The sequence below is a fragment of the Muntiacus reevesi genome, chromosome X (genome assembly GCF_963930625.1).
Source record: "Muntiacus reevesi chromosome X, mMunRee1.1, whole genome shotgun sequence".
Classification (NCBI taxonomy): Eukaryota; Metazoa; Chordata; class Mammalia; order Artiodactyla; family Cervidae; genus Muntiacus; species Muntiacus reevesi.
The window spans coordinates 118,062,065-118,085,254 of record NC_089271.1 but is presented as its reverse complement, the minus strand read 5'-3'; the positions used below and the strand labels follow the sequence as shown (position 1 = coordinate 118,085,254).

The window sequence follows — 23,190 nt, the reverse complement described above, 5'->3', positions numbered from 1 at the left end:
ACTTGAAAGGAGGCAGCTGAGAATTTCCATGGAAGAAAGTGAAGAGGTCTTTGGGGATGTGCTCATAAATGGCCTAGCCACAGTCCACCGGGATGGACACACTTGGGCATGCATGCATAGACAAAAGCATCTCTGTACTTACAGTTGCATGTGTTGGAGCATCCTACTGTAGTTTAATAGTTGCAGCACCAAGCTAGGAGCTTAGGAAAATAACATTATACTCCTGGATTCTTCACTCACTTACATGTGAACTGAGGCAAGTTAACTTGATTCTACCTCCTCATCACTAAAACTTTAGGTCAATGTAGCCAGGCATTCAGTGAATCCAGATGTTTGGCAGTGAATAGGAAACAACATCTGGATGATTGGTCGAATTTTCAACTGAACTTACTGGATGTTTTGGCAGCATGCCCACACAGCCCTTAATGACTTTCTGCCTCAGTTTCCCTAGCTATAAAAAAGGGACAAACATTATCACTTAACTCCCAGGAGGCAGTGAGGATGAAATAATACCCAAGGGTAACAATGAGTTCCTGAAAAGAATGATTCTTTGACAGTACTATATCTTATACAATTCCAGGCTTGATATTTTTTTTCCAATATGAGCAGTTAGACTTTTAGGACATAAAAGCACTTTGAAATATGGTTCAATGCTATACAAATACAGCACATTATCATCATCATCCCATTCTTCATTATGACTTCCCTAAAGTGTCTCACTTTCAGATTGAACCATGGCCAAAATATGAATTTTACTGAAGGTCTGAAAGAAGATATGTTTTGGCCATGTAAAGCAATACAGATGAGACAAGAAAAAACCAGCGTGGGTGTTTGGAGCCCAACCAATTTTAACAGCTCAACTTAAACAGGTAAAACTGGTCTATCAATGAGAATTAATTGGTTGCTCAATGGTATTTATAAGGGAACCAAAAATGTCCACATATATGTCCATGGCAAAGGTAGGAGAAAGTAATTATAATGGTGACTTTTCCGACACTGACAATATACACCTCCCTACCTGTGAAGAGGCTTCACCTTTTGTGGCTGAAAGTTAGAATGACGAGAAAGAAGGAAACAACATGGGAGAGAAAGATGTATCAAAGGGATCTCTTTGATCCACCCAAAATTTGGGTGGCAGAATTACACTGGGAAAAAGTATTGGAATACTGCTCTCTTTCAGACTCACTCAAGTCCTGACTACAGAAGAAATCCTGACTATAATAATCACCTTAACTGTGTCATGCACATGCAATTATATATTTGTGTGTGTATATGTGTGTGTGTGTGTATGCATATATGTAAAATGCATAATTATACATAAATTTTATATAATGGGATATGAATAGCCATAGATATGTAGATATAATTTCTTGTACGCATAATAACCTTGTAAGGAACTATTTTGCTAACTCTAAATACTACAGATGAGAAAACTAAAGCTCAGAGAGGTTGAATGACTTGCCCAAAGTTGTTTATCTAGTAAGACCCACAGTTGAATTGGGATCCATGTGGATTCAAAGCCCATGTTCTATTCACTATATGACATGGTCTCCCAGAGCATTACTATCAAACACCCAAAGTCTTTACTGAGGGGCTTGCTATAAATAGTCACTTTTAGTGACTGCCAGATCATATGCTCTGATGCAGCTTTCCCTTTTTCAGGGTGGGGCTCCATCCACAGGTCTTTCTCTGATATTTCTTACGAAATCCTTCTCACAGTAGCCCAGCCCACCTCAGGCCTAAGCAAACCACCCCCAAACTGATGAGCAACATCACTGTCTAGCTCGTCTTCATTACTGGCTGCCTTTTCTTTGTACTTAAACATGCTTGTGTTTCTCCTCCAAGGAAGGTATGAAAATAGGCCAGACTCCTTTTGAATCCTCAAACTCCCTGGCACCTGGCTGAGCACATAGGAGGTATTCTTTCACGTCTGGTGACCAAAGATATCTGCTGACACTATTCTTCATTTAAAATGAGGGGCACAGAGATGGACCCTGAGGTTCTGGCCTCACCAGTGCTTGGATCTAACCTGTCGAGTGGAGTCACCCAGACACATTTGGTTTGAGATAATTTAGAAATAATTCAAAGAAACACTGCCGTTGTCCCCAGGTAAAGCACATCATCAACAATGGGAGGTTTACGCTGTGCTCTGAATTCTTCAGAGATGTGTTTTGAAACATCCTCTATGTAACCAGACTTTATAGAACTTAGGAAGGTTGTGAGTTCACCAAAAAGAAGGATCTGTTATGCAAATACTGCCACTATTCTGTGCTCAGAAGCAGTAACAACTATTTATTAAGTGCTCATGGAGAGCAGAGCACTTTATTAGGCTCTGGAGGAATCTCACTCAAAAGTGTAGTAAATACTTTCACAATGCCACTCGCCATGAAATACGTCACTATTAGGAAGCCCTTCCAAACATTTTTCCTAGAAACCATAAAGATTTCACTGCTAAACTTCACAGGAAAAGACAAAATCATGCCAATGTCATCCTACAGAAACTTCTGTCCTTGCAGAAGGAGTTGAATTTCATTAAGTCCTTCCTCAGCTACGAATAGAAGTCAGTGGTGCCAGGACCCTCCCGCCCATGGACCATAGGGTAGGAACACTGCCACTCTGGTATCTGGTGGCATTTTTTATGGCATTTTTAAAACTGTGGTCACAAAGCAATCACAAGCAGATGGTACAACTAACTTCTATTTGTGTCTCAGTTACTAAACTCCTGAGAAGAAAAACTGTGTACAAATCAAGGGAATCTGTGGGTGCTCTGTGCATGGCAATGAGTCAGAAGTTGGCATGAATGCAGTGAAGCTGGTCCTCTCGTATCTTGCTGGTGGCAGTGAAAGCTGTCACATCCCCATTGGACAGCAGTTTGGAAACATGCAGTAAAATGCTCATATCCTTTAACCCCATAACTCCAGGATGTTAAGAAATTGATCTAAGATCAGGAGATAGCACTATGCAGGAGGTCACTTTATTTAATGGTAAAAATTTGAAGCAATTTGAATGCATAGCAAAAGCAAATGAATTATAATTAACACTCAAAGGAATCTTTTGGGGCCACAAAAGACGATTAGTATGCAGATTTGTGGCAACATGAAAAAGTGTTTCCAATACAGTGTTAATTTTAAGATGCAGAAATAACTAATATACTTCCAATTATGTAAAAAGTCTATGTGTGATTTTCTGATCAAATATTAAAAAAGAATACGTAAAAATGAAAACAGGATGCACTAGTGGGGTTGAGACAAACACTTTTCCTGCTGTTTTCCAAGCTTTCTCTTATGTTGCAATATTTTCTTTATAATTTAAAAGTGGGGTGAAAAACAAAGGTCAGAAGTCCTTTTTAGGGGAGAGACTGAAGAAAATGAACATGGCTGCCTTTCCCAAAGCCCAAGAACACAGTTTGAACACTCAACATCACCCGTCGCTCAATTTTTTGCCATATCTGTTTTTGCTGGATACACACATACCTGGTTAATGTGCTTCAGTTTGTCAATAATTTGACTGACCACTGGCTCAGGGCCCTTCATTTTCAGCTCATGGAGGTTGAACTGATTTTTCATTCCATTCCTCGCTGCCTTTTGGCTGTATCTGGAAATATGAAGGTAAAGAAAAGGTTTGTCACAAGAGAGTTCCAAGCAAAGTGCATGTTGACTGTATTTGGCACATGGTCGAGCTGACTACAAGCTACCTTTAGCCTTCCAGCCCATGGGAGGACTGCGTGGTACCAAGGTAGACTAGTCCAGATAGAGTCTACTTGTATAGGAGAACATTCATTCAAAAGTCAACAAGTATTCACCATTTCTTTTTTCCTCGGTGTTGGGGATACGGCAATGAACAAGACAGAGACAAGGTCTCTGCCCTTATTTTGCCCTCCGTCTAGTGTAGAGTTCAGAAGAGCTCTAAGGAAGGTGGCTAGGTCTTGGCCAGGGAAGCACACATCAGGGTCGTTCATTCTGAGTGTGCTTTTTAGTCATCTGAAGGATAAAGACTCTTGCATGTTCTTTACTTCTTCCTCCTTCTCCACTTCCTCCTCCCATCATTTCCTGCAGGTCTGGGCAGCCCGTCTCCTCCTGACAAGGCTTTCCCAACCCATTTGCAGCATAAATTATGCCTGTCAGCTTCCATCTCTGTTCTCCACAGGGAGGCAGACCAGCAGCTCAAGGGAAGGTTTTAACATGGTCCCCCAGGATAAGACATAGGTTTTTGCTTCAAGATTGAAGTTTCAAGCTATCTATGGACATCCTCACCAGCATAAGAATGGGGGCTATTTACAATCCTGGGCAATGCTGTCTTTCAGTGTGGGGCTTTGTGAATTTCGACTGGAACAGTAATTCACTACTGAGGTGGTTTCTTTGTTGGCTTCATGGTTCCAGACCTCTGTACATTTACTCATCTTTCAAAACAAGGCAAACACAAAACAAAAACAAGAAACAGATTTCATTTTCTCCTTTATCTTTTCTCATGTAGAAAGACCAGAACACTGTTATCAAAGGGGGAAAAGGTTTTGATCTCTTTCTTTTTCCTTTTTCCTCATCCTGATAGTGGAATATTTTCTTAAAGAAATGGAAAAATTTGCAAGGCTTTTGCCCCTACTTTATACACTTTTTAAAAAATTACAATAGGGCAGTTGAATTAAGGGCAAATTCATATATTTTACTCATGTTTTTAGTTATAAAAATAACAGTGCTCATTGAAGACAATTAAAATATACAGACATAAAGCATACGGCACAAGTTCTTGCATCATCTTATCCTTCTGACAGAGAATCATCTTTAAGTTTGATATATATTCTTCTAGAGGTTTCCACATGTATATGCGTGCATGCGTGCGTGCTCAGCCACTCAGTCAAGTCCAATTCTTTGCGACCCTTTGCGACCTAGCCTGCCAGGCTTCACTGTCCATGGTGTTCTCCTGGTAAGAATACTGGAGTGAGTTGCCACGCCCTCCTCCAGGGAATCTTACCAACATGGGGATCGAACTCACATCTGCCTTCATCTCCTGCATTGCAGGAAGATTCTTTACCCACTGAGCCACATGGGAAGCCCTTTACAGGCATATACTAACATGCAAGTCTAACCCAAACTGGAATTATACTAGTTATGCTAATCTGCAACTTATCACTTAACATATATTTTGGATACATTTCTGTGTCAGAACATAAATAGCTGCTTTGTTTTTATTCCTCTGTATGGCTAGATCACAAATTATTTATCCAATCTCTTACTGATAAACAAGTGAGGTATTTCTAATATTTTGCTAGTATAAACAATGCTGCAAAGAACATCCTTGTATGTTGATCTTTGTACATTTCATGAATATCTATTAAGGGTAAGTTCCTAGAATTTAATCAATTTATACTTCTAATCCCAAATTATGACATGCAAAGAATAATTAACACCATTATATTTTTGCACAGCATTTTACAAAGCTGTTTTGTATCACTCAGCTCATTTGAGCTTCTCAGCCACACTGTGAGGAGATAGGGCAGACCTCATTATCTCTTTATTATTGAAAATTTCACAACTTCAGAAGATACTGATCTAGTAGATGCTTCCTTATAATATAATACTTCTGCCAATATTAAGGATATGCTTTGATGCTACCATGCATGATAGCACAGGAGGTCAGGAAATCTAGGTCTGACTTTTATAATTAAAAGTCATCTTCTGAGAAGGAAAATATCTTGTGGGAACGTTGAAGAGAACATTTGAATGCATTTCTTCTAAAATGATAGCCAGGTTGGATGCATGAGACAAGTGCTCGGGGCTGGTGCACTGGAAAGACCCAGAGGGATCGGGTGGAGAGGGAGGTGGGAGAGGGGATCGGGATGGGGAACACATGTAAATCCATGGCTGATTCATGTCAATGTATGGCAAAAACCACTACAATATTGTAAAGTAATTAGCCTCCAACTAATAAAAATAAATGAAAAAAAATAAAATGGTAGCCTAACATATTTAGCTTACCTAACATTAAAAGTTAGTGAATACACAGTGTGTGTGTGTGTGTGTGTGAAGTACTTCAGTTGCACCCAATTCTTTGTGACCCCATAGACTGTAGCCCGCCAGGCTCCTCTGTTCAAGGGATTCTCCAGGTAAGAATACTGGAGTGGGTTGCCATGTCCTTCTCCAGTGAATATACAGATCACCCACCACATACCAAATGCCTTTGGGGGCTATGTTAAAGAAATGCAATGGGAAATTCTTTGCTTATATATCTGGTGAGAATCAGCTCCCCACTAGCCTCCTTTTGTGTGCTTGTATATAATGCTACCTGTTTAAATATCATCTCCCTCTTGATGACCACCAACTCCATCTTCTTTTTCTTTATATCTACTGATACCTGAAACAGAGACCTGATTCATAGGTAAAGAGATAAGCAGTTCTAAAATGAACTTTAGGAACGTGTCCCTAGAGACATGTCCCTGGACTTGTTCCTATCAAAGCCTGCCCACTCCTACAAAACAAGTCTCCTTCTAAAGTTTATTATCCTCAGTGGAATAGTGTAAAGACATCTGCCAACTTAGTGACTTTGCCCTGTACTCCTCCTTCCAAATCATTTATAAATATTAAGTCAAATTAGTCCCATAGCTGATCCCTTGTGGTCCTACTGTCTATTTTCTACCATTCAGAAAAATGTCCTTTCAGCTCTATTTTTTTGTTTCTTACCTCCAAGTCTTGGATAAGGAGCCAGGAGTAAACACTGCTCCCCAATCCCATGGTGACTCAACTTTTTAAAAACAGCCTTGAGTTTAAAAGCTTGCCAAACTTTTTGAAAGTTGAAATAGCATCCACTATTTTGCATTATCCATGTGCTATTTAAATCCTCAAAAGACTTAGTAAATTAAGCATGGTTTCTGGTTACAGAAGTGTTGGGAAGAGCTGACTTATGGCTTAGACCTAAAACTTTATTTTATTTACTCCACAAAGCAGTAACCAAAAGTACTGGTTCGATTGATGTCTACATCTGTTAAAATTTAGTGGCCCTATTTTTAAATTTAGTGGCACTATTTTAAAACTATTCAAGAACTCTGCTCTTCCTCTATCCATTTAGGCATGTGAACACCTCTCCCCCATCCCCAATATTATGTTCTGTTTCTCACACCTCTACCCTTTTCTCCTTAGCCAGACAAAATGTAGAAGAGAATCTTAAAATTCTTGAGTGTTATAATGGAATACTATGCGGACATCAAAAGAACAAAATTAGAACAAAGCTGAAGATGGCCCCAAATGCTTGAAATCTGGTGATGTTATCATCATTGATAGGGTTCCTGGCAAGTGCATGTATGTTGAGAGCTTCTCTATCCTCCTCTGAGCCATTCTGCCGTTCACAACATAAGACAGATGGTTCCTGTGGGTGTCATCAAAGCAGTAGACAAGAAGGCAACTGGAGCTGGCAAGGTCACCAAGTCTGCCCAGAGAGCTCAGAAGGCTAAATGAACAACATCCTCAATACCTGCCATCTTAATCAGTGGAGGAAGAATGGCCTCAGAACTGTTTGTCTCAACTGGCCATTTAAGCTCAATAGTGAAAGACTAGTTAATGGTAATCGGGCATTATAAACCTCCAGAAGGAAAGGAGAATATTTTGTGGACCATTCATTTTCTGTGTGGCTGTTCTAAGTCATTGGTCTTTAAAATCAGTACTTTTTAATGGAAACAACTTGATTAAAAATATGTCATAGAATTTGAGACACTTAAAAAATTTAATGAGAAAAAAAAATAATGGTAAAAGCAGCTACTTCCAGTAAGTAAGATATTGGGGGAAATTTTACTTTTTTTATGTCCTTCTATATCTTTTACACTTTAAAATCTTTAAAATAATTTTTAATGAGTGAAAATTTATATAGTAGTTATTTTTAAGGCAAAAGAAAACAACATGAAACAACAACAACAACAACAAAAAAAACAAACCAAAGAAAAATAAAAAGTGGGTCTAAGTCCTAGGCCTCACTCAGAGCCTCTGGGAAATTCTTCTTGTTAATTAAGAGTTGTGTCAGCCATGACTAGAACCCCAGCTTAAAGGTGATCCCTTATGAGAACACATGTTTGGGCCAATACACACAATGTCACCCTGGAATTCCTTCACACCTCAGATGGTTATCATCAGGTCACAAACTGTACTTTGTTAGGTTAAACACAGCCTATATGCTTCCTACTCTTCAATGAGGTAATGCTAACCTATTTCAAAAAGACGGTCAGTAAGGATGTGACTGAATGTGTATTATGTGGACCCTGTCTCTAAACAGAGGCAAAAAAGCCATTCAAGTTCTTGCCCACCTTCCCAGAAGATGCCTAAAGTCCTCTCCTGATGGGAGTTGAGGGCCTCGCTGGGATTCATTCTGAACTGTTGCTCTTGCACCCAAATGCATTGTGGATACCACGCTGAGTGGCTTGTGCTCCTTCCACATACACTCCATTTGCCAGCCCGCATAGTCTGCGAGCTCTTTGAAGGCAGAGGCTTGGTTAATTCTCTTGTGTACCACCCAAAGCCCCTCCTAGTGCATGTAGTAACACCAGCTGGCAGTAATGAGTGCTTTCTCTGTGCCAGATACTGTTCCAAGCACTGAGGAAAAATACAACCTGCATCACCACACTGAGTCCTCCTAAGAACCATACAAGATGGTCAGTATTATAATCAGCTCCCTCTTGCAGATAAAAACACCCAGGCATGAAGTGAAGCCACTTGCCGAAGGTCACACAGCTACTCAAGAGCAAAGCTAGAGTTTGACCTTTTGAGTCTATGTCTAGCTGCCTCTGTTCTTAACCGCTCCACTGCTATCATTCCTTAGAAATAATCCACGCTGACTAAATATTTGACGTTTCCATTTCACACTGCCCAATTCATGGTATGATACAATTAGCCAACTGCTGGTGATGGTCTACGAGGCTCACAACAGGGCCTGCCACAGCAGCTCTCTTTACCTAATCAGCGGATTCCTGGGCTTGCCCTTTAAAAGCCCTTGGGGAGAGCCTTGTGTATGGAGTTTCTTCTCCCAAACAGAGATCCAACTGCATCACCATTCAGCGAAATATTTGCATTCTTGAAAGATAAGGTATTGAAGTTGGACATATAAATAATCCTCCTCCACCACCACCGCATAGACAAACACCAAAGGTGATCTGAAATCTCTAAGGACAATAGGAAAATGAATGCTGGCGAAGGCCTCCCTGCCATGTAGCAATACAACATATGGAATGTAACCCCAGGGAATTTTATGTAACATACATGCTTCAAGCTTTAAGCTCAGAGGGACTCCGTTAGGGGTGTCTCTGTAGAGTTGCATTAATTAATTCATTCATCCAGCATTTTATTTTCACTCACTCCCTCTGTGCCTCTGGTGTACAATGGTTCCTGACAGGTTCTGAATGAGGCTGAGCCACTGCGGCCACAATTCTCACCCAGACTGCCCAGAGTGTCAGGAATGGGGACACTGTTGGCCATGGGGGATTTTAAGGATGGGTTATCTGCTTAGCAACACTCATCTCTAATTAGATTAACTGTCCTCTCTCCAGAACACTGCCTTTTCCTAAAGCTTTGACATGGTCTGGCAATGAATACTGGCCAGTGGAGGAGGAAAAACAGAGAGAAGCTCCTGCCTCCTAAATCTAAACTCTTCTTAACTGGACACGTTATGTGTGATGTTAGAAGTGTCCCCATAAAGCATTACCTGTGGTGTCTTCTTCCCCCATCCAGTGTGGTACCTGCTTATTAGCACAAAAATAGCAAATTTGATTTGTGAAGTGAAAGGAAGACACGTCTCTGTTCAGGCAAATTGGGCAGGGATGGAAGGGGGACACCTTGCAAAAGCCATAAAGAGAAAAGGAACCTAATGAAAATAGGACATCTGGGCGTGATGGTGTTAGGACAACTGACACAAAGAGAGCATCTGTAGAAGAGGAATAGAGTCGAACGTGTAAAATGGGCAATCTTTTCTTCCTGGTTCTGTGCTAGCTGAGTGGAAGGAAATCAATGGATTCAAATACACAACATTCAAATAGGAAGCACCCTTGTCCAATCCACTGATGGTGTAGATGAAGAAATTGAGACCCAGGGAGGGATTTTCCCAGCAGCACAGGTAGTTAGTATCACAACTCTCACCTTTTGAAGAAATTTCTTCTTTAAAAGGTTCCTTAAATACACGTTGGTGATTTTGAACAGTGCTAGTACTGGTGCAGGAGAGAGAAGTTGCTAGAAAATTCACTTTCCTCCTTCTTCTAGGCATTAGACTACTGGAAAGTATTTGAAAGCAAGTCTTAGAAAAACCAACTTGGACCCTCCCCCCACCAAATATTTAATTTCACAGAAGTTTGTTTCATTTACTGCTGGGGTTTTAGATGAGCTACAAGTAAGTTACAGATCTCACATTCTCAGTGCGCCATCTTATGGAAAGGATCCAGTATTGCAAGTAGCCATTTGCCTAAACAGTGATTTATCAGGCTGTTTCCTTGGAAAGCACTCCAACTGCAATAATCACTGTGAAAAAATGGCATAATTTAAAGAGCATAAATAGCTTTTAAAACAAACTAGAACACAGGGTAGAAAACCCACCTTATCAACAGGCCTAAGAAAATTTCTTTTTCTATCCAAGATGCAGTCTTCATTTACATAAATGAACAGAAAAATAAAGTAAAAGTGAAAATTGCTGAGTTTTATAAATATGTTTAATAAAGAAGGCAGCAATTTGCTTCTCATTTATGTATGCACAAGTCTAAAGAAAAATGGTCTTCATAATTGTTGGTATAGCAGTACCACTTGAGAGCAAATATCAGGCAGGAGAGTACCAGAAACAGATATGACCACCAGACTCCAAGAACTACTTTGATTCTCAAACAATAGCCTTTCAGAAATTACAGATATATTGCAACAGAAAGGAAGCAAAATTTAGAGTAGAAATCAGGAGGCTGAAAGTCTGTTTATACCTCATTTAGTGGACATTACCTATATAAGAGAATAGCTATATTAGAATCTGCTTTTAGCCTAGTTTCAAACCTCACTGTGAAGAGAGACTAAAAGATTGGTCTTGGAATATAATCAAGAAGTCATTTAAACCTCAAGAAGCAAAGAATATTTTCCAGATGGTGAGGAAAGCTTGAGACGTTGATATCACCCGCTGTGGGGAGCAGCCTCCTGCAGAGATGGGGAGGTAAAGAGAAAATGCCTGAATGTTTGTCTGAAGAGGCAAACTCCACAGAGGAGCCTGGAGGTAAGGAGAGAGAAAAGTAAATAAGGAAGCAAAAGTGATTCCTGTGAGAACCGCAGCAAAGGCAGAGCCTGATGTGTGGGAACGCTGGTGAGAATAGCCTCGTGGGCCTTGAGCCCTGACCACGGGCAGCCAGGACACCAAGCCAGGGGGGGCAGGGCTGCTGAAGGGTTCTCTGAGGGGTGTCCTTGAGGGGAACATACCAAGGAGGAGAGGAGTCCGAGCCAGTGTAAGATTTACAAAAACAGCAAAAAAAAAAAAAAAAAAAAAAAAAGGCAATTCAAAGTTCAATAATTGGGAGTGGAGATGTAGCAGAGCAAGGTGTGCAATGGTGATTTATCATTAAATCACCCCAAACTCATTTACTGAGTCCCTCTAGTCCAGAGAGTGGGCTTCCCTGATAGCTCAGTTGGTAAAGAGTCTGCCTGCAATGCAGGAAATCCCGGTTCGATTCCTGGGTCAGGAAGATCCACTGGCGAAGGCATAGGCTACCCACTCCAGTCTTCTTGGGCTTCCCTTGTGGCTCAGCTGGTAAAGAATCTGCCTGCAGTGTGGGAAACCTGGGTTCGATCCCTGGGTTGGGAAGATCCCCTGGAGAAGGGAAAGGCTACCCACTCCAGTATTCTGGCCTGGAGAATTCCAAAGAGTCAGACATGACTGAGTGACTTTTACTTTCTAGCCCAGAGATGTAGCCCAGGAAACCAGATGTTTTCTTGTCCCACTGGAGTTAAACCAAAAGGAAATGGTCTTTACCTTTTATTAGTTTTTTTTTGAAAGTTAGATTTTAACTCAAAAATATTTGAGTTGTAAAGGACCCTTGAAATCATTTAGTTCAATGCACCCTTCTTACAGATGGGCAAACTGAGTCCCAGAGAGACCAAACAGTCATTCAAATTATTATTGATATCACTGCTGATGGAATGTGATCAGAGCTACAACCTCCCCCAAATAGAAAAGCCAAGAAGAAGAGGTCAAAGAACAGGTCACACACACGAGAACATTGTATGAAAATAACTGATGTTGAAAATAATGATCAATAATTATTTTATTTTTAAAATTCAGTCCTGTCTACATAGTTTACTGAGACAACAAAGACAGTATACTTTAGAAAGGCTGAATAATATGGTGGAAAGGGCACTGGTCCTGGAATCAAGACATACATTCAAAGGCTGGTACTGTGTGACTTTTGACAAGTAACTAAACTCTGCTGAACTTGAGTGTCTTTATCTCTGACATAGGGATAATGCCACCTACATTTGTTTTGAGGATTAGTTGATGGAATGAATGTTAGCAAATTTAAGATAATATAGCTTAAGTCTTTAGAAGAGGGCCCAATACATTTATATGAGTACTGGTATTGTTTTGTGAAAGTATCCAACACAAAATAGGTGTTCAATAAGTGTTAGTTGGAAAAGGATTTTCTGAAGTAAAATGAATAAATCTTGCCATGAATACTTAGGGGAAGCTTCAAGTCTGCTCATCCCTGTACTGAGAGAACTGGAGAAATGGAAGAGTCTCCATTGGGTGAGTAGCCAGCACTGAGAAGGCAGGCCTGACTGAAAGGAACTACTCTTCAGCAGAGAGATCCTCACAAAACTGCCAGGGGATGGGGAATTTGAGGCAGGGAACTTATGGTTAGGACTTCAAACAGTTCCGAATTTATTTCAGTCCATTGAAGAAGACATTGTTGACCTGTGCCCCAAGGCAGACAGCCACGTTTCCCGAGTGATCAACATTGGGTGTCAGAAGCCTTTTAACTCTCCCCTCCCTCCACATTTCATGTTCCTGCTCTCTGTGACAGAAAATATTCTGCTTCCACTTTGCATGTAACTGTCACAAGTAATGAATTAGATGGCTCTTGGAAACACCCACACACTTTTTCAAATCTTTCTCTTCAGAACACTGCTTTGTTTGTCGTAGGTCCCTGTGGGATCCAGAACAAACATCTATTCTTTAATGCAAGGATCTTCAAAATGAAGAAGAGAACTTTCAAACTCTACCTACAATCACACTTCACAGACTCAAGACCACTTTCAGGGAGAGGCAAGTCTGAGTTAGAGAAGAGTGTAACTTGTGGATTTTTTTCTTGCATTGTGTTTCACAAAGAAAAGCCTCCTAAATGTTGCTTTGGATGTCTTGCTGAACCTTATTTCATGAACTGCCAAAGGTTGCGAGCAAAGGATAAGCTGTTTTTACATGAATGGGTACTACTGAAATACTTTAAAAGAAAGCTCAACATTCCTGTCACTGTTTTGTTGTCAGTTTCTCTTGTCTAAGACACAGTCCTCTACAGGCCCTTAATCCTCGAGAAACCTGTATGCAGGTCAAGAAGCAACAGTTAAAACCAGACATGAAACAACATACATGAGAAATGAGTTTGTCAAGGCTGTATATTGTCACCCTGTTTATTTAACGTATATTCAAAGTACATAATGCAAAATGCTGGGCTGGATGAATCCCAAGCTGGAATCAAGAATGAAAGGAGAAATATTGACAACCTCATATATGCCGATGATACCACTCTAATGGCATAAAGTGAAGAGGAAGTAAACGGCCTCTTGATGAGGGTAAAAGAGGAGAGAGAAAAACCTGGCTTAAAACTCAGCATTGGAAAAACTAAGATCATGGCATCCTGTCCCATCACTTCATGGCAAATAGATGGGGAAAAAGTGGAAACAGTGGCAGATTTTATTTTCTTGGGCTCCAAAATCACTGTGGATGGTGAGTACAGCCACGGAATTAAAAGACACTTACTCCTTGGAAGGAAAGTGATAACAAACCTAGACAGAGTATTAAAGAGGACAAACATCACTTTGCCAACAAAAGTCCGTATAGTCAAAGCTATGGTTTTTTCAGTAGTCATGTATGGATGTGAGAGTTGGACCATATAGAAGGCTGAGTGCTGAAGAATTGATGCTTTCGAACTGTGGTCCTCGATAAGACTCTTGAGAGTTCCTTGGACTGCAGGGAGATCAAACCAGTCAATTCTAAAGGAAATCAGTCCTGAATATTCATTGGAAGGACTGATGCTGAAGCTGAAGCTCCAATACTGTGGACACCTGGTAAGAGCCGATTCATTGGGAAAGACCCTGCTGCTGGGAAAGATGGAAAGCAGAAGAAGGGGATGACAGAGGATGAGATGGTTGGATGGCATCACCGACTCAATGGACATGAGTTTGAGCAAACTCTAGGAGACAGTGAAGGTCAGGGAAGCCTGGCATGCTGCACTCCATAGGGTCACAAAGAGTCAGACATGACTTAGCGACTGAACAACAACAAATCTTCAGTGCATGGGATTAGGCCTACTGAGATCCTGTGAACCCTATATGTTCAGGCATGGCTTTGTCCTGTCAGGTATATTTTCCTGGGCCATATGGCCAAATTCCATCCTGGCTTCTGTGTTTATATTCACCCCAGAGTCAGTCCTCTGCTTTACCCAGTGACCAGCACACAACAGGCAGCCAATAAACCTCTGTTGAAATGAACTGAGACTGAAGACTTCATCCAAAGCTGATCTTTGGATAAAGACAAAGCTGCCCAGCTCTTGTCAGTCTGTTCCCCTGGGGTCTTCCCCCCAAATCTGGAGCCAGTGACTGAGGAACTGCCTTATACTGGACTTCTGTCTGGGCCCGGCCAGAAAAACCTGCCACCATGTCCCAAGCCTCCAGATCGCAGCACTTTGGAAAAGAATGGCCAGGTAGGGGATAGCAGAGTTCCTGCCTGAGGCCCCAGTGAACACCATCATTTAAGTGGTGGGTCACTGCCCACTTGGGCCAGCCAAACAGGAGAGTTGCCACAGCCCAAGTACCACTCACTCCCGCAGCCTGTGTCCCGTCGCCTGGGACCAACTACTGAGCTCCCACACTGAGCCCACCCACAGTACATAATATCAATTGGCATCACAAATCCTATTCCAATGGTGTAAACTTTGGCCCACTTCTGAGAAGATTTTACCGTTGTGAAAGCCATTCTTTGAACTCATATGTTGTATTTGCTATGGTCAAGGCAATAACATTGAGAGGGTTTCACATCTGATGGTGAAATTTCCAGGTTCTCAGTTTTGGGGGTCAGAGAAAGGATTTGCTGTCTTTCATCAGTACAGAGGCTTCCCAGGTGGCGCTAGTGGTAAAGAACCCACCTGCCAATGCAGGAGATGTAAGAGACATGGGTTCAATTCCTGGGTCAGGAAGATCCCCTGGAGAAGGGAATGACAACCCAGTGACAAAAAGGTATCTGAGCTTAGAAGTAAGAAGAAGAGTTTTGTGCTACCTTAACCTTAACCAAAGCCCACTCCACTACTCTTGCCTGGAAAATCCCATGGACGAGGAGCCTGGTAGGCTGCAGTCCATGGGGTCGCGAAGAGTCAGACACGACTGAGCGACTTCACTTTCACGCATTGGAGAAGGAAACGGCAACCCACTCCAAGTGTTCTTGTCTGGAGAATCCCAGGGACGGGGGAGCCTGGTGGGCTGCCGTCTATGGGGTTGCACAGAGTCAGACACGACTGAAGCGACTTAGCACACGTCAGTACAGAATGCAAACACCTTCTATTCTGCACTTGCCTATTAAGCATCTACACAGCCCCGTGCTTAGTCACAGAACCCTGGGAGGTGGAGACACTGAACTGTCCAGTGTTCTAAGCCCACTATCCCCAGTTTGGACTTCACAGACCAGATTCTGGTTTGCTCTTTGGCAAATCTGGCCCTCAGCAAATGAAATCTTCAACTAGTGACTGTGTGGGATTTCCCTGCAAACTGATGCTTGCGAACGCAAGTGCAGCTCTACCACGTCAAGAGCTGAGGACACACACACACCAGCCTCCACCACGACACCCAGAGAGCCAGCAGAGGGCGCCTCTGTGGCTGATGGGAAGGAGAAGAAACTAGCAAGAAGAAGGTGTTAGACTTGCCCAAGGGCACTCACAAAGTCTGACCTGAAGAAAGCGGAACTGCCACTTCTGCTGCCTTCTCTTAAACTCGGTCCCAGAGCCCAGGATGCAGGCTGCAGTCAGGGCCCTGGGGAGCAGAAGGAAACACACTCTGGTGGAAGTGTGTCCCAGTATTCCCCTGGTGAAAGACAGTGCCCAAGGTGGGCATGGCCAGAGGAACTAGGATAGAGTCACCGGCCCTACCACTGCCCATAGCAGAATAGCTCTGCCCTTGGCGGGCCCAAGTCTCGCATGGCTGCTCTCAGTTGCCAGCAATAAAATAACACTCAAGAGTAACAGAGGGAAGGAAAGGTGAACTGAAGTGTAAACCACCCCTACTCCAACCGCCCCAGTAGTTGCAGGTGCCTCCAGGTCCCTCAACTCTTTGCACCTGCTCTCCTGCCGGAACAAGGGGCCTATTGTGTGAAGCTGTGTGCAGCGCAGTGCTAAGCAAACAAGAAGTGCCTCTCCTGATCATAAAGTAGATGGGATTCCAGGAAAACTTTACTCAGCCAAATAAAAGTGACTGTAAAGCACTTGGTGAAATATAAACTGCTACGTAAATACTTAATAAAAGCTCACAGCAATGCACACAGGGACAGCTAGGTCAAAAATTACCCTAGCTCTCTAGCCCGGAGGGTCTCAGCAAAGAGAGAACTGTCTCCCTCCCTTGGGTTTTCTCTGCTACTTTGTATCCCTCTGCTCTGACCTGCCCTTCAGCCCCTGGCAGCCACTGCATGGATCTCTCCCCACACTGATAGAGCTCTGTGGTTTGAGGGCGTCTCATTTTCATTCTGGGTGGTTGTGTCAAATATTATTTGGAGCAACAGACACTGAATTCCATTTCTTTGGCTCAGAAGCTCCACAGGGGTCGTGTGGTGCTATGGGGGTGGCAATTTCTTGAAGGCTTAATTATGTGAATTTCACCCCAAACTCTCCAATATCAGAAACTGAGAACTCTGACAACATCTCAAACAGCCAACCTACCTGCCCCCTGTAGCCCCAAAGATACCCGAAGGATCTGTTCTAATGAGAATAATTACACCCCGGGGCTCTTTTTCAATTGCTTTCACTTTGGTCTGTTTGGGAAGCCATCAGAGAAAGAACTGGATATTCAATGTCATCAAGGAGGCTTTAGGGCAATCCTCCTCCATTCAGACTCCCCCCTCCCTCAAACACCCTTGCCACTGAAACTCATGGACTGTTAGAGCTGCAAAGAGCTTTAGAGGTCATCTTGTCTAACTCCATTTTACAAATAAAAGACTGGCAGCCAGTGACTTGCCCAAGGTCACACAGACCAGTTTGTGGTAGAGTTAAGAGCCAAGCTGGATCTACAGTCTAGGGCTAAAGGGCTCTCTACTTGCATGGGCTCCACATTCATAGGTAATGGTGTTATCATAGGAGCCATGGTGTAGGGGAGATGGGATGGAGGACTGGCCTGAGGGAGGTGAAGGTCATTGGCTCTTTCTCCCTTCCAGTCACCTTCCAGTCCTAAGAAAATCTGAAAGCTGAGAAGCATGGTGCAAGAGGCAGAAAAAGTACTGCAATTTCCTGGGCCAGGACTGGGGAGAGACCAAGGGAAGGTTAGAATTTAGCAGCACAGGCCAAGAAAAGCCAGACAGAACACCTGCCCCAAGTGTGCTAGACTAGGAGAACAAGCTTAGATCAGGGCTTCCATCAAGAACAGGAAGAAGAGAAGCCAAGAATGTGACAGGCAGTGTTGTGGACAAGAGAGCATAGACTACCTGATTTTGGATCCCATCTCTCTTAATAGTGCTGTGGCTTTTGTTGTTATTTAACTTTATCATTGAGGCTTCCCTTGTGTCTCAGCTGGTAAAGAATCTGCCCGCAATGCGGGAGACCTGAGTTCGATCCCTGGGTTGGGAAGATCCCCTGGAGAAGGAAAAGTCTACCCACACCAGTATTCTGGCCTGGAGAATTCCATGGACTGTACAGTCCATGAGGTTGCAAAGAGTCGGACATGACTGAGTGACTTTCACTTTCAGCCACATCAATAAATGAGGGTAATAATCATGTCCTGAAGAACTATGGATGGAGATTCATAACACTGTACAACAGGCACTGATCAAAGCCATCCCCAAGAAAAAGAAATGCAAAAAGGCAAAATGGTTGACTGAGCTATTCTCAAATAGCTGAGAAAAGAAGAGAAGCGAAAGGCAAAGGAGAAAAAGAAAGATATATCCATCTGAATGCAGAGGTCCAAAGAAGAGCAAGGAGAGATAAGAAAGCCTTTTCCAGTGAACAATGCAAAGAAATAGAGGAAGACAATCTCTAGAAGAGATCTCTTCTAGAAAATTACAGATACCAAGGGAACATTTCATGCAAAGACAGGCACAATAAAGGACAGAAACAGTAAGGACCTAACAGAAGCAGAAAATACTAAGAAGAGATGGCAAGAAGACACAAAAAAACTATACAAAAAAGATCTTCATGACCCAGATAACCATGATAGTGTGATCACTCACCTGGAGCCAGACATCTTGGAGTGTGAAGTCAAGTGGGCCTTAGGAAACATTACTATCAACAAAGCTAGTGGAGGTGATGGAATTACAGCTGAGCTATTTCAAATCCTAAAAGACGATGCTGTGAAACTGCTGCACTCAATATGCCAGCAAATTTGGAACACTCAGTAGTGACCATGCGACCAGAAAAGCTCAGTTTTCATTCTAATCCCAAATAAGGGCAATGCCAAAGAATGTTCAAACCACTGCACAATTGTACTCATTTCACATACTAGCAAAGAATGCTCAAAATCCTTCAGGCTAGGCTTCAACAGTACCTGAACTGAGAACTTCCAGATGTTCAAGCTGGATTTAGAAAAGGCAGAGGAATCAGAGATCAAATTGCCAACATCCATTGGATCATAGAAAAAGCAAGAGAATTTCAGAAAAACATCTACTTCTGCTTCATTGACTACACTAAAACCTTTGTCTGTGTAGATCACAACAAACTGTGGAAAATTCTTCAAGAGATGGGAATACCAGACCACCTTACCTGCCTCCTGAGAAATCTGTATGCAGGTCAAGAAGCAACAGTTAGAATCAGACAAGGAACAACAGACTGGTTCCAAATTGGGAAAGCAGTATGTCAAGGCTGTATATTGTCACCCTGCTTATTTAACTTATATGCAGAGTACATCATGCGAAATGCTGGGCTGGATGAAGCACAAGCTGGAATCAAGGTTGCAGGGAAAATTATCAATAACCTTAGATATGCAGATGACACCACCCTTATGGCAGAAAGCAAAAAGGATTAAAGAGCCTCTTGATGAAGGTGAAAGAGGAGAGTGGAAAAGCTGGCTTAAACATCAACATTCAAAAAATGAAGATCATGGCATTCAGTCCCTTCACTCCATGGCAAAAAGGTGGGGAAACAGTGACAGACTTGATTTTCTTCGGCTCCAAAATTACTGTGGATGGTGACTGTAGCCACAAAATTAAAAGACATTTGCTCCTTGGAAGAAAAGCAATGACAAACCTAGACAGCATATTAAAAAGCAGAGACATTACTTTGCAGACAAAGGTCTGTATAGTCAAAGCTATGGTTTTTCCAGTAGTCATGTATGGATGTTAGAGCTGGACAATAAAAAAGGCTGAGCGCCGAAGAATTGATGCTTTTGAACTGTGGTGCTCGATAAGACTCTTGAGAGTCTCTTGGACAGCAAGGAGATCTAACCAGTCAATCCTAAAGGAAATCAGTCCTGAATATTCATTGGAAGGATTGATGCTGAAGCTGAAGCTCCAATACTTTGACCACCTGATGCGAAGAACTGACTTGTTGGAAAAGACCTATATGCTGGGATAGATTAAAGGCAGGAGGAGAAGGGGATGACAGAAGATGAGATGCTTGGATGGCATCAGCGACTCGATGGGCATAAGTTTGAGCAAGCTCTGGGAGATGATGAAGGACAGGGAAGCCTGGCATGCTGCAGTCCATGAGGTCGCAAAGACTTGGACACAACTGAGCGACAGAACAACAAGAATCACGTCCAGATCAGAAGGCTGTGGTGAGAGTTAACATACTTAATGCACACATGATAAGCACTATAGAAATGTTAGCCATTCTCATGATTAAGACTTTCACTGTTTCAGTCCTACTTTCTGCAGTCAAATGCTCTACCCCTGGGCTATGCCCCCTCCACTCAGTCCTACTTTCTCAAGTTTCACTGCACACTCAGACAGGAATTAGAGGGGGCAAAGGGAAGAGAGAAGGTTTCAGAATGCCTCAGGCAAGAAAAGGTAAGAGAAGTTAAACCATGAAGGCTGAAAGCCCAACAGATCTGCAGTTCCCCAGCAACACTTCAACCATCCAGTGTAAACCTCCTATGGTGGCGCCTTTTCCCTATGCTTCTTAAGGGCATAGGTACCAGGAGATGACCAATTGTCCCTTTTTGCCTGAGACTGAGAAATTTCCCAGGACTTGGGACATTTTGTGCCCAAATTAGAAAGTCTTGGGCAAACCTGACCAAGCTGATCACCATAGGGCCCAGAGGGTGTTTGCAGTTCGGGATCACTATTTGTTATAACCAGAGCACAGAGCACTCCTGCTAAATGCCATCCACTGGGGTTTAGAAAAGCTGGGTTATCCAGAAGCCATGCGAAGGGGGTTTTAATTGGACTTTCTTCAAATCTATGAAGAGCAGGGGAAGAGTTTCTAAAATTAATGGGTTTCATCAGGGGTACGTTAGCCAGTTTGAGGATGTTGGTCTTCAGCAGGACATTCTTACAACAATAGCCTCATTATCAACGATCCCTATTTGTTTACTTTGATTCTCTGATGCAGGCTTTCTTCAAGTTCTATTCCCAGTGGTGTTGTTATATGTGTTTGAATGTAATAAAGCTTCATTTATTTTAAAACAGTCTGTCACTGAGACTTTTCATTAATTTAAACTGATGCTACAAATCCCACGAAGTATCTCCTTAAGCAGGGCCAATCAGTTTATTCAGCACTGTGGAATGACTTGTTTAAAAATAGAAGTTTGATGGGGGACTGGGATGGGGAATACGTGTAACTCTATGGCTGATTCACATCAATGTATGACAAAACCCACTGAAAAATAAAAAAAAAATAATAAAAAAATAAAAATAAAAATAGAAGTTTGTGGGAATAGGCGGATTTGCTTAAGGAAAAAAGGAATTTAAAGATGTTTTTGATGTGGACCACTTTTTAAGTTTTTGTTACATTTGCAACAATATTCTTCTGTGTCATGTTTTGGTTTTTTGGCCGCAAAGCATGTGGGATCCTAGCTCCCTGACCAGGGATTGAACCTGCACCCCTCCTCCATGGGAAGGTGAGGTCTTAACCACTGGATCACCAGGGAAGTCCCCAATTTTTTTAAAGTACTATTTCTGGAGAGATGCGTAGAGAGAGAGATACTCAGGAAGCTGCTCAAAGCTGTGTGCTCATAAAGAGAGTCCAGTAATGCTGTGCTAATTAGCCAACACATAATGCCATTTATTCAAGGTAAAACTTCCCTCCGTGTCTGATCTACTTTTCTACATTTTTGTTGTTTAGTCCCTAGGTTGTCTCTGACTTTTTTTGACCCCATGGGCTGCAGCCCACCAGGCAAGAATACTGGAATGGGTTGCCATTTCCTTCTCCAGATGATCTTCCCCAAGTGAAGTGAAGTGAAGTGAAAGTCACTCAATCGTGTCCAACTCTTTGCGATTGCATGGACTATATAGCCCATACAATTCTCCAGACTAGAATACTGGAGTGGGTAGCCTTTCCCTTCTCCAGGGGATCTTCCCAACCCAGGGAACAAACCTGCATCGCCTGCATTGGCAAGCGGATTCTTTATCACTGAGTCACTTGGGAAGCACTTTTCTACATTAATACCTAGTAAATGGAGGGCGCCTCACAATTTTCAAAGATATTTCATATGTGTTTGCTTATTGGAGGCTCACAACAACCCTATGAGGTCAGCAGGGGAAGCATTAATTTTACCATTTCAAAGAAGGAAGAAATGAAACACAGAGGTAAAGTAAACCTGTCCAAAGGCAGACACATATACCATGAGCAAGCTGGATCTGGTACTCAGGTTTGTTACCAACAAGTATGTTTGTTGGTTCATTTATTGAATTCAACAGTCTTCAACAGTATGGAGAGTCAATTCTATGGCAGGTACAACTAAACAGTGAGGATACATAGAGAAGACATAGGGCTTGTCTTCTAGTGGAAGATTAGATAAAACATGCTCACTGGAAATGTGCCAGAGGGACACCTATGTGCTGAGGGTCTTAACTCAGACTGGGTTTGGGGCAGGAGGATTCAGGCTCCTCAGAGGAGATGCCATTGAGTCAAGGATAAGGAGGGGTAGGCCACACCAACAGCTTTTTCTGGCTCCTTCAGGCCCTTTTTGGTCCTGGTCATTAAGCTTTTCAGCCTGATTTTTTTTTGGGGGGGGGCACACTGCATGGCATGTGGGATCTTAGTTCCTTGACCAGGGATCGAACCCTCACTCCCTGTACTGGCAGCTCGGAGGCTTAACCACCTGGTTACCAGGGAAGTCCCCAGCCTGAGTTCTTTTGTAGCATAACCCTCTACACATCCCTCTGACCCAAGGCTGGTGTACCCTGACCTTAGGTGAGATCAGCTTACTCTGGCCCTCTTTAAAGAGGGACTTATCCCAGCTCTGGGCCTGAAGCTGTGCCAAGAAGCAAGAAGGGGGACAAAATGGGCCATCGAGTAATTCAAACTATGGTGGTTTAAGGTCCATCCATTCAGAGACACGTGGACCACTAAAATACCAGGAGGCAAAATGTAGAAGCTCCTGTGACACCAGAGCTACAAATAAAAGTAAATTTTCCTTCAGAGGGAAATGAAACTTCATTACAGAGGCGACAAATCCAAGGATCAAAGGCACACTCACGTACAAAAGTAACATTCATTGGCTTGAGAAATTGGGCAATCACGACTGATTTTAATGACCTCTCTCTTTTTCCACAAAGGTTAACCCAAGGGTGACAGAAAGGACTTCAGAGAATTGGGCAACTACATTTGCTCTGCAACCTGACCCTTCCTGGTTTCTAATG

General features: G+C 42.5%; 1 protein-coding gene across 2 annotated transcripts in view; it reads right to left on the bottom strand.

Annotated features, from left to right (window-relative positions):
• The window catches only part of GPC3 (glypican 3), a 569,399-nt gene that overhangs the window by 108,989 nt on the left and 437,220 nt on the right, over positions 1–23,190 (bottom strand). For both annotated transcript variants that reach the window (XM_065916257.1, XM_065916256.1), the window contains exon 6: positions 3,474–3,594. In XM_065916257.1, the coding sequence (XP_065772329.1) occupies positions 3,474–3,594 (121 nt within the window). The remainder of the gene's footprint in view (positions 1–3,473; positions 3,595–23,190) is intronic.